Source organism: Pristis pectinata, chromosome 14, assembly GCF_009764475.1.
Source record: "Pristis pectinata isolate sPriPec2 chromosome 14, sPriPec2.1.pri, whole genome shotgun sequence".
Taxonomy (NCBI): Eukaryota; Metazoa; Chordata; class Chondrichthyes; order Rhinopristiformes; family Pristidae; genus Pristis; species Pristis pectinata.
This window is the reverse complement of record NC_067418.1, coordinates 14,839,127-14,856,295: the sequence shown is the minus strand read 5'-3', so window position 1 is coordinate 14,856,295 and position 17,169 is coordinate 14,839,127. Positions and strand designations below refer to the sequence as shown.

The 17,169-nt window shown below is 42.6% G+C and overlaps 1 protein-coding gene across 4 annotated transcripts in view; it reads right to left on the bottom strand.

The window, feature by feature from the left end:
* The window catches only part of LOC127577901 (protein kinase C-binding protein NELL1-like), a 626,741-nt gene that overhangs the window by 15,849 nt on the left and 593,723 nt on the right, over positions 1–17,169 (bottom strand). For 3 of the 4 annotated variants that reach the window (XM_052029546.1, XM_052029547.1, XM_052029548.1), the window contains 2 exons: positions 15,317–15,493; positions 4,782–5,006 (listed from right to left, as the gene is read on the bottom strand). In XM_052029546.1, the coding sequence (XP_051885506.1) occupies positions 4,782–5,006; positions 15,317–15,493 (402 nt within the window). The remainder of the gene's footprint in view (positions 1–4,781; positions 5,007–15,316; positions 15,494–17,169) is intronic. The other variant, XM_052029549.1, reaches the window with a different exon arrangement.

The following is a 17,169-nucleotide window of genomic DNA, read 5'->3' as shown; positions in this document are numbered from 1 at the left end:
AACGGGAGGATCCGGTACGGAGAGTCGTGCAGCGCTGGTCTGAGGAAGCAGATGAGCTCCTACGTGACTGCTTTGAGACAGTGGACTGGTCCATGTTCAAATACTCAGCTACCAGCCTTGGTGAGTATGCCACCACCATTACGGACTTTATCAGCAAGTGTGTGGAGGACTGTGTACCAAAGAAGACAATACGGGTGTTCCCAAACAGGTAACCATGGATGAACCGGGACATCCACACCCTACTGAAGGCGAGGACCGCTGCACACAAATCTGGTGATCCTGATCTGTACAAAAGATCGAGGTACGACCTTTGAAAAGCTATCAGGGATGCCAAGAAACAATACCAACTCAAAATAGAGTCCCTGACCAGCCACCAGTTATGGCAGTGCTTACATGCCATAACAGGCTACAAGACGAAGTCAGGCTGCATAGCTAACAACAGTGCATCCCTTCCTGATGAACTTAACGCATTCTATGCATGTTTTGAACAAAAGGGAAGTGGATTGTCACCATCCACCCTGACAGCCACCAATGCAGCTGAACCTGTGATCACAGTGGAGGACGTAAGATCAGTCTTCCGGAGAGTGAACACGAGGAAAGCACCTGGCCCAGATGGTATCCCGGGCTGCGTGCTCAGATCTTGTGCTGATCAGCTGGGAGAGGTATTTGCGGACATATTCAACCTCTCCCTGCTTCAATCTCAAGTTCCCTCCTGTTTTAAGAAGACCACTATCATCCCGGTACCAAAGAAAAGTAAGGTAACATGCCTCAATGACTACCGACCAGTGGCTCTGACATCCACCATCATGAAATGCTTTGAGAGGCTGGCCATGGCACGCATCAACTCCAGCCTCCCAGACAACCTGGACCCATTGCAATTCGCCTATCAGCAAAACAGGTCTACAGTGGATGCCATCTCCCTGGCCCTACACTCAGCTCTGGAGCATCTGGACGGTAAAGACACATACTTTAGACTATTGTTTATTTACTACAGCGCTGCCTTCAATACAATAATTCCAAGCAAGCTTGTCACCAAACTCCGAGACCTAGGACTCAACACCTCCCTCTGAAACTGGATCCTTGACTTTCTAACAAATAGACCGCAATCATTGAGGATAGGCAGCAATACCTCCAGCACGATTATTCTCAGCACTGGTGCCCCACAAGGCTGCGTCCTTAGCCCTCTACTCTACTCCCTATACACTCACGACTGTGTGGCCAGATTCTGCTCTCACTCCATCTACAAGTTTGCAGATGATACCACCGTTGTAGGCCATATCTCAAACAGTGATGAGTCGGAGTACAGGAAGGAGATAGAGAGCTTAGTGGAATGGTATCATGACAACAACCTTTCCCTCAATGTCGACAAAACTAAAGAGCTGATCATTGACTTCAGGAAAGGGGGCGGTGTACATGCAGCTGTCTACATCAATGGTGCTGAGGTCGAGAGGGTTGAGAGCTTCAAGTTCCTGGGAGTGAATATCACCAACAGCCTGTCCTGGTCAAATCACGTAGATGCCACAGCCAAGAAAGCTCACCAGCACCTCTACTTCCTCAGGAGGCTAAAGAAATTCTGTTTGTTCCCTTTGACTCTCACCAACTTTTACTGATGCACCATAGAAAGCATCCTATCTGGATGTATCACAGCTTGGTACGGCAACTGCTCTACCCAAGACTGCAAGAAGCTGCAGAGAGTTGTGGACACAGCCCAGCGCATCACGGACACCAGCCTCCCCTCCTTGGACTCTGTCTTTACCTCTCTTTGTCTTGGTGTAGCAGCCAGCATAATCAAAGACCCCACCCACCCGGGACACTCTCTCTTCTCTCCTCTTCCCTCGGGTAGGAGATATAGGATCCTGAGGGAACATACCACCAGACTCAAGGACAGTTTCTACCCCACTGTGACAAGACTATTGAACGGTTCCCTTATACAATGCGATGGACTATGACCTCACAATCTACCTTGTTGTGACCTTGCACCTTATTGTACTACACTTTCTCTGTAGCTGTGACACTTTACATTGTACTGTTATTGTTTTTATCTGTACTACATCAATGCACTCTGTACTATCTCAATGTAATTGCACTGTGTAATGAATTGACCTGTACGATCAGTTTGTAAGACAAGCTTTTCACTGTACCTCCGTACAAGTGACAATAATAAACCAATACCAAGGCATTCTATATGCATGTGAGGAACAAGAGGATGACTAGAGTGAGGGTAGGACCGTTCAGGGATATAGGGGCAAAAATGTATCTGGAGGCAAAGGAGGTAGGGGAAGTACGAAATGAATATTTTGCTTCAGTGTTCACCAGGGAGAGGGAGAAAGAAGCAGTGTTGGAGTTACTAAAGAGCATTAGGATAGATAAGTCCCCAGGGTCAGACAGAATATACCCCAGATTACTATGGGAAGTGAGGGAAGAGATTGCTGGAGTGTTAACAATAATCTTTGAGTTGTCCCCATCCACAGGAGTGGTACCAGAGGATTGGAGGATGGCAAACGTTGTTCCATTGTTCAAGAAAGGTAAAAGGAATAATCCCAGGAATTATAGACCAGTGAATCTTACATCAGAGGTGGGCAAACTATTGGAGAGGATTCTTAGGGACAGGATTTATGACCATTTGGAGTAGCGTAGTCTTTTTATGGATAGTCAACATGGCTTTGTGAAGGGCAGGTCATGCGTCATGAGCCTAATAGAGTTATTTGAGGAAGTGACAAGACAAATTGATGAAGGTAGTGTGGTGGATGTGGTATATATGGATTTTAGCAAGGCATTTGACAAGGTTCCCCATGGTAGGCTCATTCAGAAAGTCATGAGGTATGGGATCCATGGAAAGTTGGCTGTGTGGATTCAAAATTGTCTTGCCCACTGAAGGCAGAGGGTGGTCGTAGAAGGGGAGTATTCAACCTGGAGGTTGGTGGCTGGTGGTGTTCCTCAGGGATCTGTTCTGGGACCCCTGTTCTTTGTGATTTTTATAAATGATTTGGATGAGGAAGTGGAAGGATGGGTAGGTAAGTTTGCAGATGACACAAAGGTTGGTGCCATCATAGGTAGTGCAGATGGTTGTCATAGGTTGCAACGGGATTTAGACAGGATGCAGAGCTGGGAGGAAAAGTGGCAGATGGAGTTCAATCTGGAGAAGTGTGAAGTGATAGACTTTGGAAGAACAAACTTGAAGGCACAATACAAGGTTAATGGCAGTATTCTTAGCAGTGAGGAGGAACAGAGAGATCTTGGGGTCCAAGTACATAGATCCCTCAAAGTTGCCGCACAAATGGAAAGGGTGGTTAAGGCGGCAATAGGTGTGCTGGCCTTCATTAGCCGGGGGATTGAGAGGTAATGTTGCAGCTCTATAAGACTCTGGTTAGACCACACTTGGAATATTGTGTTCACCACATTATAGGAAGGATGTGAAAGCTTTGGAGAGGGTGCAGAGGAGATATACAAGGATGCTACCTGGGTTGGAGAGCACGTCTTATGAGGAGAGGTTGAGCGAGTTAGTGCTTTTTCTTTGGAGCGACGGAGGATGAAAGGAGACTTGATAGAGGTGTTTAAGATTATGAGAGGCATAGACAGAGTGGACAGCCAGCATCTTTTCCCTAGGGTGGCAATGGCCAATACTAGAGGTCAACCATTTAAGGTGCATGGAGGAAAGTTCAGGGGAAATGTCAGAGATAGGTTTTTTACAGAGGGAGTGATGGGTCCCTGGAATGCACTGCTGGGGGTGGTGGTAGGGGCTGATAAGATAGGGTAATTTAAGAGACTATTAGATGGGCACATGGATGAAAGATAAATAGGTTATGGGAGGTAAAGTAGAGAGGGGGATAGATAGTTGGCACAACATTGTGGGCCGAATGGCCTGTACTGTGCCGTACTGTTCTATGTTCAAATGACCAAGATTATTAGCACATCAATTTTTAAAAATACAGCCCTAATCAGCAACAACATAAACTCCATTTGTGCACACCCAATTTACCCAGCAAATAATGTTTCAGAGAATTGCCTGTGCTAAATATAAACTTTGTTAAACAAGAGAGCTCTTCCATTTGATATTCTGAATAATATTCTAACCCTAAGTTTCTGTCATCTTTTCATGCTGTCATATTTCCTTATACGACAGGAAGCCATTTCTGCCCTTTGATTCAATGGCAGTTCATCAGAGCAATCCCATTCCCCTGCTAATTTTCCCTAAAACTTATTCACCTTACATTCCTATCAAATACCCCCAGATTCTATCACTCACTACATGAGGGGCAATTTACAGTGCAATTTAACCGACCAACCTGCACAGCTTTGGAATAAGGGAGGAAACTGGAGCACCTAGGAGAAACCCACACAGTCATAGGAAAACCATGCAAACTGCACAAAGACAGAAGCAAAGGTCAGGATTGAGCCTGGGTCACTGGAGCTGTGAGGTAGTAGCTCTAATCGTTGTTCCAACTCAATATTTTCACAGCTTCCTTGCCATACAAAAGCTGAATTTGAAAATAATTTCCAAAATATGAATCTCAAGCTGTTTTGAATTCTCTGGATAAGCAACTATCCTGGACATCCTTCAGGATACTGGCTGCCTGAACCATGTGTGTGCATGTATTTAATAAATACACTGGGGGAAAAAAACAGCTTGAAGAGTAGGGGATTCACTCTTTCACACAACAATCTGGAGAAATCTACCAACAACTATTTCTACCAATAACCATGAAATGAATACTGAGCAGTAGCACAAGATCATTGTGGGATCTGAGAAGGTAACATGAAATGTTCACGCAGTACAATACCTTGCACTTGCAAGTTGTGCAGGGGGATCCAGCCATGGTCCATATCGAGCCACTTAGTCGTGTTATTCCATGGTTGTCTATACACGTCTGCCGGATATCATAGACCATATTGTCAGCTAAGCAGGGGTCACTCACACAGTGTGGGCAACATTCTCCATCTGGAATGGTGGTATACTGACAGCTGAGGGCTGGGCAGGTTAAAGGCCAGCAATCCACTTCTCCCTGCTACACACACAAAATATACACGGTCAGAATTGCGAGAAAATTGTTGGATTCGGCTGGGAAGCAAATAAGAACCAACAAGTCACGCATCCCCTGAGAAACTCCAATGCAGTATGCATTCAAGGTTAAATGATACCCTTTTTTTTACAATGAAACTATCTTCTTACTGAATATTCCTATTGGCACATTTCCAGGCAGACCAGAAAGAATTCTGTCCTTGCTTCTGTTTGTGTTGACCACTCAAATCAATAACAAAAGAAGTACCATCATGAAACATTTTGATCGAGAATACTATTGGATTCATTTAGCAGGAACACAAAATAAAACATTTTCTACAATGCACACATGGAACAGTAGGGAACTAGGTACATTTTAAATCTTTTATACAAAGCAGCTTCCATTTGTTTCTACATTTGCCTCAACCCATGTCAACATTTACCCGCACTGTGCTCAAATCCATGTCAAGCTCGTCTTGAATGTAGGAATAATTTCAACCTCAGCCACTAGTCCAGGTTGTGAATTACATAGTTTCAAAAGTACCTGGGTGAAGAAACTTCTGCCATCACACCTAAATCTTTTTTATTAAAGCTATGGGATCACAGAATTCATTAGTAGAGGCACTGATCACAAATGTGGTGAAGTTATGTTGAACCTGTACAAAAATTGAGGTGGACCATAAATTGATTATTGCACCCAATTCTGGTAAAGATCCGAGAGAAGATAGACTAAAATGATTGCATCAAAGAGGGCTTTCGCTGTAAGGTTAGACTGGAGAATCTGGAGTTACTCTCCTTGGAGCAAAGCATGTTGAGAGGATATTTGACGCAGAAGATCAGGACTAGTTTACACAGAGCAAATAGAGGGAAGCCATTCCTTTTACCCAAGGGATCAATGACCAAGATGCACAGATTTAAAGTTGTGGGCACAAGATACAATGGGGATGTGAGGAAAAGGCCAGCATTGTGGTACTGCAAATAATTTGGGTTTGATTCTGAATTTCGGTTCTGTCTGTGTGGAGTTTGTGTGTGCATCATGACTTTATGGTTTCACCTGGTTGCTCCAGTTTCTTCCCACATCCCATAAGATGAGCCATTTGGTCAATTAATGGCTACTGTAAATCATCATTAGTGTCAGTTGGTGGGAGGAGAATCAGCTGAGCATTTCTGTGAAAATTGGTTACAGGGAAGTAAATGGGGGGATGGGATTGATGGATTGCTCGGTGAAAACCAGCATTGACTCAATGGACTGAGTGGCCTTCTTCTTGGCTTTAGAGAGGTATATAAAATCATGAGGGGCAGAGATAGGGTGAATGCACACAGTCTTTCTCCCAACGAAAGGAAATCAAAAACTCGAGGGCACATGTTTAAAGTGAGAGTGGAAAGATTTAAAAGGAACCTGAGGAGCAACTTCTTCACACAGAGGGTGGTACGTATATGGAACAAGCTGTCAGAGTAAATGGTTTAGGCAGTTACAATAACAACATTTAGAAGACACTTGAACAGATACATGGATAGGAAAGCTTCAGAGGAATATGGACCAATTGCGGCAAATGGGACCAGCTTAGATGAGCATCTTGGTTGGCATGGACTGAGATGGGATGAAGGACTTGTTTCTGTGCTGTATTATTCTGTGACTCTGTTTCATCATAAAGATGAAACTTTATTTTAATATGGAGCATATTTATGAGCTGGATTTCACTGCCTTGAGGTGTGGTGGAAACAGAATCAATCATAGTTTTTAAACAGAATTGGATAGCACTCTAGGGAGAATAAGTTGCAAGACAATAGGGATAGACCAAAGGAAGGAGACTGATGGATTGCTTCATTAGAGTCAATGGGGTGAATGGGCTCCTTTGGTATTCTAACTATGGCAAGATTTACTGCTACTTTCAATATAATGTTGTACCTATGGCCCTTCATTTTGAACCCTCAGCCACTGAAATCGGTCTGCTTCATTAGCCTTCCTGTATTGCATCATTATTTTCAACTCTCTTCTTATTTTGCCCATAACCTGCCTTGTACTCAAAAATATAGATCAATCTTTCAAGCATCTTCTTAAACTATGCAGCATACCAGAAAATATGTGTTTCACCCTCCATTGTTCTTCAATATCCTTCCTAAGGTCTGGAGAGTGATATTGCACATAGCAAGATCAGTCATAGGGTGTTTTACAGACGCACCACTCCTTCCATTTTCTTGAAACTATAATTCTATTGCAGTGGGTTCTGATGGAACATCATTAACCTGAAATGCCATCTCTGCTTCTCCTGTTGATGCTACCTGGTAGGTGAAAGGGGAGTTGGGACTATGATATCTATAGGAGGAGTGGGGTTGGGGTACTCCAAGTTTGCAATTTTAATTTTACCCTTGACTTCAGCAAAAAATAAACTGCTGGAGGAACTCAGCAAGTCAGACAGCATCTATAGAAACAAACGGATGGTCGATGTTTCAGGTTAAGACCCTACATTAGGACTCGGCCATCTCTGTCAAAAACTGCTTGTAATGGCCAGTTTAGTCCACAAGTGACACTGATGTCACATTGAAATTAAAGGGCTCAAGTTAAAATGTGTTACAACCAGGTGAATGCCCTTATCAATCTCCATGTGCTTCCTTGAGCTAACATCAGGTGCCAGGAAACTGCTGAAAATTACTTAGGAAGTGATAACAGAGGATTTAGAAAACCGTTACATGACTAGACAGAGTCAAGATGGTTTTATGCAAGCAAAATAGTGCTAATTAGATTTTTTTTTGAGGATGCAAACAGCAGGAAAGATAAAGGGAAGCCAGAGGATGTCACGCATGAGATATCACAATGAAAGATTACTGCACCAGGCAGGCTCATGTGGTTGAGAGTAACACCTCACCAGGAAAAGAGGACCGGTATCATACAGAAAACAAAGGACAAGGACAATGGGGCTATTTTCAAATTGGCAAATTGTAACTAGTGGGATGCCTCATGGATTAGGGCTGGGCCCTCAACTATTTACCCCTGCCAAGGCCAGCATTAATTGCCCATCCATAATTTCCTTTAAGAAAATGGTAATCAGTTGCTTTCTTCAACTATTCCAAGCTTTCTGATGATAATCAACTAGGTGGGATTCTGAGTATGGAGGAAGATATGAAGAAGCTGAATGAATTAGGATTTTTAAATGGTGAGAGTCTGGGTAGTATTGATGCTCACAGGGACCTGGGTCTGCTTGTATACAAATCACTGAAATCCAACATGTGGGTACAACAAATGAATTAGGAGGGCAAATGGTATGCTAACCTTCATCATGTGAAACAGTTGAATGCAACCTTGTTGAGATCACACCTGGAACATTTTGTACAGCTTTGCTCTCCTTATCTGAGAAAAAATGTACTGGCCATAGAAAGAGTGCAGGGAAAACTCAGTGTACATGAGGAGAGATTTGATAAATTAGATCATATTCTCTAAACTTTAGAAGAATGAGAGGAGGTCTAATCAAAACTAACAAAATTCTCTTAGGGCTCAACAGGCTGGATGCAGAGAGGATGTACTTTGACTGAGGAGTCTAGGGCCCAATCTCAGATTAAGGGGCAAACTGTTTAGGACTGGGATGAGGAGAAATTCCTTCAGAGGGTGGTGAACCTGTGGTATTCTCTAACCTGGAAGGCTGTGGAAGCTCGGTCATTAAATTCATGATAGATACTTGAATTACAAAGACATATGAATTTCTGATACTTTGAGAATCAAGGAATATGTGAATTGTACGCAAAAATATTGGTGAAGTAGGTCAGCCATGAATTTCATGAATAACAGTGCAGGCTCAAAGGGTCAAATGGCCTAATCTTGTTCCTAATAGTTATGCAGACCTTGTGGTGAAGATGATCTCGCCCTGCTATTGGCAGGGAGTTCTAGGATTTAGACCTAGCAACAGTGAAGGAATGCAACATATTTATGAATCAGAATGGTGTGCAACTTGATGGGTATTGGTAAGTGGTCACCCTTGTCCTTCTAGGCAGTTGAAAGCATGGGATCAGAACACATTGCTGGAGTAGCCTTTGCTTGTTCCAGTGTTGCATTATGTAGATGGTACACAGTGAAGCGATAGTAAGTCGGTAGTAGAGGGATCGGATATCTAGGGTGGTAGATGCGATGCCAGTCAAGTGTTTTGCTTTGACCTGGATGTTCTTGAAGTTCTTGAGTATTCTTGAAGCACTTCAGGCAATTGAACAGCATTTCAGCACACTCTTGGCCTGTGCCTTGTAGGTAGTCAAGAGACTCTGGGGAATAAGGAGCTGAATCATTTGCTGCAGAATAGCAAGCCCACTCTTCTGACCTACACATGTGGAAAATAATTTAACCGGTCCAATTAAATGTTTGGTTAAGCTGAGACATCATTGAACATAGATATAGAAAGCTTTCCAGCAAATTAATGAGTCAGGATAACTACTGCAAGTGGCACTTCACTGCCTACAGAATTATATTCAATTCATTGATAAGTGTGCAGTAATTTGACCCCCAGAGCACAATTTTGGAGATCATCTTTTTGCAAGGAAAGTGTGTGGCCTTTAATAATCACAAGACTGTGGCACTGAATTCAACTGATTAATAGAGCTCCTTAGCAAGCAACTTTAGTAAGGACTTGGAAAGTCATGCTGAACTAACATCACTATTTGAGTTCATAGTTTTACACACATTTTACATCAGGGACAAAAATCCTCTCAAGACAATGAACAATTGAACCCTTACTCATCAAGACTGGAAAAAAGTCAATGTGCCCTTTGAAAATTTTTGTTGGAACAATACAATCTCTCGACCTACACTCAGCAGTAAGTTAAGAGGTTTCCATCCAGTTAATAAATAACAGTTTGCAGAAACTTCTGTTGAGACAGTTTCTTTAATTTTCCTTCTTTTGCTTGCCTCCAAATATAGGGGAAACAGCTAACAAATATATTTAAGTCAATGCTATTCTGGGCATCATTGCCAAAGTTTCACCTTATTGAATTTACCCTCTACCCAGTTAAGGGTGGATATATTCATTATCTTAAAAAAGCAGTTCACGTTCTAAACTATTTTAATTTTTTGAGTTATAGATTTGCATTTTTATTAACAGCTAACTAAATTTGAATGCAGTTTTGGAATCCATTACCACCTCAAAATATTCTAATACTTTCTCAGCTGCCCCACCTCACCAACCTAAACAAATTCTCCTCTCTAAGTTTGACTGCAGCTGATAAATCACATCAAAGAGATGCATCACCCAAGCCAGCCTTCAAAGCTATTTGAAATATTTACAGCAATTCTTTAGTGAAATGCTTGAATTTTTTCCAAGCTACCCATGTTATGCAAATGACAATCTTAAAGCGAAAAGCCTTGAAAGTCAGATCACTGGTTCTCCTGATGAAGTCTTCAGTAAGCTAACTTTGCAGCAGTCTGGGATCTTTTGAGTTCATGCCGAGACAACCAAGGGATCATTTTTACAGTGATATTTGCCATAGTTTCAGATTTATTGACCATTGGTGAGACAAGAGGTGAGTCTGGTAGCTTGCTTGTGAGTTTCACTTGCAGGAGTTCGGGACTTGGAGCGAGAGTGGGAGAATTGAAAAAGAAGTGAGTCTCATTGCTTGCTTTTGAGTTTCACTTGCAGGAATTGAAGAGATACAGTAAATAAGCTAATTATCAGCAACTAATAAAAAGAAGTTAGGGTCAAGAGGAGTGACCATTTTGGAGCGGCCATCTTAAGAAGGGCTGCTGGTTTTTTAAGTGTGGACATTGGTGAATACCGGGCATCAATGAGGAGGGCAAGCAAAACACTTTAGAGTAGGTTCTTATTCTTCTTTTGTCTCTTTAACTTCCCTCAAAGCTTTTCAGTCATGGCAGGTGAGCTCAGACCTATGTCATGCTCCTCCTGTGCAATGTGGGAACTCAGGGAGGCTGCCAGTGTCCCTGATGACTACATGTGCAGAAAGTGTGTCCAGCTGCAGCTCCTGACAGACCACATGACGGCACTGGAGCTGCACACGGATTCACTTTGGAGCATCCGTGATGCTGAGAATGTTGTGAATAGCACATTTAGTGAGTTGGTCATACCACAGTTTAAGGGTCTAGTGAAAGATAGGGAATGGGTAACCAACAGGTAGAGCAGTAGCAGGACGTTAGTGCAGGAGTCCCCTGTGGTCATCTCCCTCCAAAACTAGATATATTGCTTTGGAAACTGTTGGGGGAGATGGTTCACCAGGGAAAGGCAGCAGTAGCCAGGATCATGGCACCGTGATTGGCTCTGCTGCACAGGAGAGCAGGAAGAAGAGTGGCAGAGCTATAGTGTTAGGGGATTCCATGGTAAGAGGAACAGATGGGAGTTTCTGTGACCGCAAACGGGACTCCTGGTTGGTGTGTTGCATCCCAGGTGCAAAGGTCAGGAATGTCTCAGAACAGTTGCAAGGCATGCTGGAAGGGAAGGGTGAACAGTTGTCGTGATGCATGTAGGTACCAACAATATAGGAAAAAAGAGGGATGAGGTCCTTCAAGCCGAATTTAAGGAGCTAGCAGATAGATTATAAAGTAGGACTTCAAAGGTAATAATCTCTGGATTACTACCTGTGCCACATGCTAGTCAGAGTAGGAAGAGCAGCATGGTTAGGATGAATATGTGGCTTCAGCAGTGGTGCAGGAGGGAGGGTTTCAGATTCCTGGGGCATTGGAACCGGTTCTGGGGGAGGTGGGACCAGTACAAACTGGACAGTCTACACCTGGGCAAGACTGGGATTGATGTCCTAGGGGAATTGTTTGCCAGTGCTGTTGGGGAGGGTTTAAACTAATATGGCAGGGGGATGGGAATCCATGCAGAAAGACAGAGGGAAGTAAAGCAAAGACAAGAGCAAAAGTTAGAAGAGAGAAAAGTAAGAATGGAGTACAGAAAAGTCAAATGCAAAGGACGCAAAGGTTACTAGATTCTAAAGGGACAATGAGTGTAAGGACACTTTACCTGAATGCCCATAGTATTCGAAACAAGGTCAGTGAACTTCTGGCACAAATCAGTACAAAGGGGTAGAACTTAGTGACCATTACAGAAACGTGGTTGTAGGGTGAAGATGAGTGGGAATTAAATATCCAAGGGTATCAGGTAACATGGAAAGATAGACAGGAAGGTAAGGGAGGTGGGGTAGCACTCCTAATTAAGAATGAGATCAGGATGATAGTGAGAGATGATATAAGATCTAAAGAGCAGAATGTTGAGTCCATCTAGGTGGAGATTAGAAACAGTAAAGGGAAAAAAAAATCACTGGAGGAAGTTGTCTATAGGCTACCGAATAATAACATTACAGTGGCACAGGCAATAAACCAAGAAATATTTGATGCATGTAAGAATGGAACGGCAGTTGTTATGGGGGACTTTAACTTGCACATAGATTGGGTGAATCAAGTTGGTTGAGGCAGTCATGAGGAGGACTTCAAAGAGCGCATCCGTGATAGCTTTCTTGAAAAGCATATTAGTGAACCTACAAGGGAAAATCCTGTCTTAGATCTGGTCCTGAGCAATGAGACAGGAAAATTAATGATCTTGTAGTTAGGGATCCTCTTGGAAAGAGTGACCATAGTATGACTGAATTTCTCATACAAATGGAGTGTGCAATAGTTCGATCTAAAGCCACTGTATTATGCCTAAACAAGGGAGACTACAGCGGGATGAGGGAGGAGTTGGCTGGCGTAGACTGGGAACACAGACTATATGGTGGGACAGTTGAGGAACAGTGGAAGACTTTCAAAGAGATTTTTCAGAGTGCTCAACAAAAGTATATTCCAGTTGAAAGCAAGGACAGTAAGAGTGGAGAGAGCCAGCCTTGGATCACCAAGGAAATAAAAGGCAACATCGGGTTAAATGCTCGTGCATTCAAAGTCGCTAAGAGTAGTGGGAAACTGGAAGAATGGGAAAACTTTAAAAAGCAACAAAGAACCACGAAACAAGCAATAAGGAAAGGGAAGATAGATTTTGAAAGTAAATTAGCACAAAATATAAAAACAGATAGTAAAAGATTTTATAATTATATAAAGCAGAGAAGGGTGGCTAAAGTGAATGTAGGTCCCTCGGAAGGTGAGAAGGGGGAATTAATATTGGGTGATGTGGAAACGGCCGAAGCCTTGAATGACAATTTTGTGTTGGTCTTCATGGTGGAGGACGTCTGACATGCCAAATAGAGATGTTATGGATGCGATCGGAGGTGAGGACCTCGATACAATCGCTGTCACTAAAGAGGTAGTGCTGAGCAAACTATGGGGCCTAAAGGGACAAGTCCCCTGGTCCCGATGGGATGCATACCAGGGTACTGAAAGAAATGGTGGAAGTTATAGTAGACACACTTGTGACAATGTACAAAAATTCTCTGGACTCCAGGCAGGTCCAGCGGATTAGAAAACAGTGAATGTCACACTACTGTTTAAAAAAGGATTCAGGCAAAAGGCAGGTAACTATAGGCCAGTGAGCTTAACGTCTGTAGTTGGCTTGAAGAAATAGTGAGACATCTGGATAGAAATGGTTCCATCAGGCAGACACAGCACGGACTCAGGATGGGCAGGTCCTGTTTGACAAACATATTGGAGTTCTTTGAGGATATAATGAGCAAAGTGGAGAGAGGGGAACAGTTGGATATTGTATACTTGGATTTCCAGAAGACGTTCAATAAGGTGCCGCATAAAAGACTTGTCTAAGAGAAGGATGCATGGAGTTGGGGATAATGTATTAGCAATGGAAGGCAGAGAGTTGGGATAAATGGGTGTTTCTCTGGCTGGCAATCAGTGCCGAGCAGGGTGCCGCAGGGGTCGGTGCTGGGCCCGTGACTGTTCACTATATACATTAACGTGGAAGAGGGGACCGAGTGTAACTTATTTAAGTTTGTTGATGACACTAAACTGAGTGGAAAAGCAAATTGTGCAGCAGATGCAGAGAGTCTGCAGAGAGATATAGATAGGTTAAGTGAGTGGGCAAGGGTCTGGCAGATGGAGTACAATGTTGGTAAATGCGAGGTCATCCACTTTGGAAGGAAAAATAAAAGATCAGATTATTATTTAAATGGTGAAAGGCTGCAGCATGCTGTTGTGCAGAGGGACTTGAGAGTGCTTGTGCATAAATCGCTATAAGTTGGTTTGTAGGTGCAACAGGTTATTAATAAGGCAAATGGAATGTTGGCTTTCATTGCCAGAGGGATTGAATTTAAGAGCAGGGAGGTGATGCTGCAACTGTACAGGGTACTGGTGAGGCTGTTCCTGGAGTACTGTGTGCATTTCTGGTCTCCTTACTTAAGGAAAGATAAACTGGCTTTGCAGAGGAGGTTCACCAGGTTGATTCCAGAGATGAGGGGGTTAGCCTAAGAGGAGAAATTGAATTGCTTGGGACTATACTCACTGGACTTCAGGAGGGGATCTTATAGAAACAAATAAAATTGTGAAAGGGATATATAAGATAGAATCAGGAAGGTTGTTTCCACTGGTTGGTGAGACTAGAACTAGGGGACATAGCTTCAAGATTCAATGGAATAGATTTAGGACAGAGATGAGGAGAAACTGCTTTTCCCAGAGAGTAGCAAATTTGTAGAATTCTCTGCCCAGGGAAGCGGTAGAGGCTACCTCATTAAATATATTTAAGACACAGTTAGATAGACTTTTGCATAGTAGGGGAATTAAGAGTTATGGGGAAAAGACAGGTAGGTGGATCTGAGTCCACAGCCAGATCAGACATGATCTCATTGCAGGCTCAATAGGCCAGATGGCCTACTCCTGCTTCTATTTCTTAAGTTCTTATTTCTTCTTAATGAGAATTTTATCATTGTCTTCCCAAGATCATTTCACACCACACTGGGGGTCAGCAAGTCAGCAAACAGCAATTATAATATCAGGTGGAAACCTTCTCCTTTACAGGTTTTGTGTGTTTGGTCTATCTCATCAGATACAGGATGTAGAAAACTTGAACTGACACTTCAAACAGTACTAAGGGTATGCTGCACTGTCAGAGGTAATGCCTTTCAAATTAGATATTAAAACAAGCTCTTTCAGTGGACAAAAGATCCCACAGCACTACGTGAAACAAGGGCAGGTGAGCTCTTTCCAATCTCCTTGCCATTACTTATCCCTCAGCCAAGTTCACTGAAACAGGTTATCTGGTGATGATCACATTGCTGTTTACATGAGCCTAGGTGTGATCATTTCCTGTATTAAAACTCAGTGACTATATTTCAAAAGTACTTCACCAGACTAAGTAGCTCTAGGAGTAACCTAAGATATAAAAGGTTCTATTTAACTGCTTCATTTTTCTTCATCAAAATCTGCAAATTCTCCCAGAAAATTCACACACATACCAGACATCGGCATTGCTGGCAGCTGTAAGTCCAGATATCACCACTGCGATAAACCAGATGTCCATTCTGATGCAAACACTGGCTGGTCACCCTGGTGTCACACTCTGAGCAGCAGAAGAGGTCCACGTTTGGATTGCGACAGTCACAAACTGTCCTCCTGCAGAAAATCTTGCCATCCTATTTGAAGGGGTGAGAAAACAACTATCATGTCGAGGAAATGTCCTTGGGTTCCAGTTGATTATAAAAGATAAATTTCAATTGATTCTTTTAATAAATTACATTTTCAGTAGACTAGAGTCACACTTAGACCCAGGCAAGTTACAATGCTGAATTAAAAATTAACTAAGGTCTCGACTGAGAGATCTCGATCATATATTTTATCCTGAGAATGCAATTATCTTCAGGAGAATGAGACTCAAGGGACTAGATTGAAATCAAAGACAAGATCAGCTTACAGTGACAATTCTATGATAGCATTAGCACATTTATCACCAAATTACATACTTCTCCTGGTCATCTATGGCAGTATTGGTCATTCTTTCATGTTTTCATTGAGTTCTCACTGAGGGGTCAGCAGTGGAAAGGATGAGCAGCTTCAAGTTCCTGGGCATCAACATCTCAGAGGATCTATCCTGGGCCCAACACATTGATGCAATCACGAAAAAAGCATGCCAGTGGCTCTAACTCATTAGGAGTTTGAGGAGATTTGGTATGTCTCCGAATGACTCTTGCAAATTTCTATAGATGTATGTGGAGAGCATTCGGACTGGTTGTATCACAGTCTGGTATCGAGGCTCCAATGCACAGGATCACAAAAGGCTGCAGAGGGTTGTAGACTCAGCCAGCTCCATCATGGGCACAACCCACCCCATCATCGAGGACATCTTCAAGAGGCGGTGCCTCAAGAAGTTGGCATCCATCACTAAGGACCTTCACCATCCAGGACATACTCTCTCCCCATTGCTACCATCAGGGAGGAGGTACTGAAGCCTTTCCTTTCTTTTGCTGTTTTTGTAAGTTATAATAAGTTTTATGTCTCTGCACTGTACTGCTGCCGCAAAACAACAAATTTCATGTCATACAAGTCAGTGATAATAAATCTGATTCGGATTTGGATTTTGCAGTGTGTGTAATTGGACATGTCACATGCCTCCACTAAATGATTAGATTGAGAGTAACTGCAGGTGAGACTAACTACTACAGAATACTGGTACTCGACTTCCACCCGGGAAGTCAAATGTACCAACCCTGTTAGGGGTGCTGTCTTTGAATGAAATGTCAGAGTGTCCACCCCTTCAGTTGGACATAAATGAAGGTGAGTTGTCCTAGCATTATGGCAAATGTCAGTAAGGCCTGTTGGACTTCTATAGGACCTGGGAGTAGAGCCCAACTGTACTTGAATTGCTCATCATTATACTTGCAAACTGAGGCTCTCTCCATGCATGTCCTTTATAGCAACAATTTCTGCTCACTCTGTTACAATGCAAATGCCAGGTTGATGAAATGGATGATGTTTCAATTATTTTTGCAGTTGGCTGTTTTCTTTGGTTATCCTTTATATCCTTTGTACTGATAACAGGTATTACCATTTCCCTTTTTGTTGATTGATAATCATATTGCTTTCTTAACATCCTATTTGCTTTCTGTCTATTCCTTGTGCACTTCTTGCTGTTTTGTTCGGTATTATGTCTGTATTTATGAGATATTTCTTTTTACGACTCATGTATCCTGGACATGTTCACTACTTGCACGATTTTCATTTCCACCAGGAAATTAAGAGGGAGAGAAAATCATGTCTGTTTGGAAAACCAAGTTTAAAAACTGTCAGCTGCTTTAATATGGAAGAGAAATAA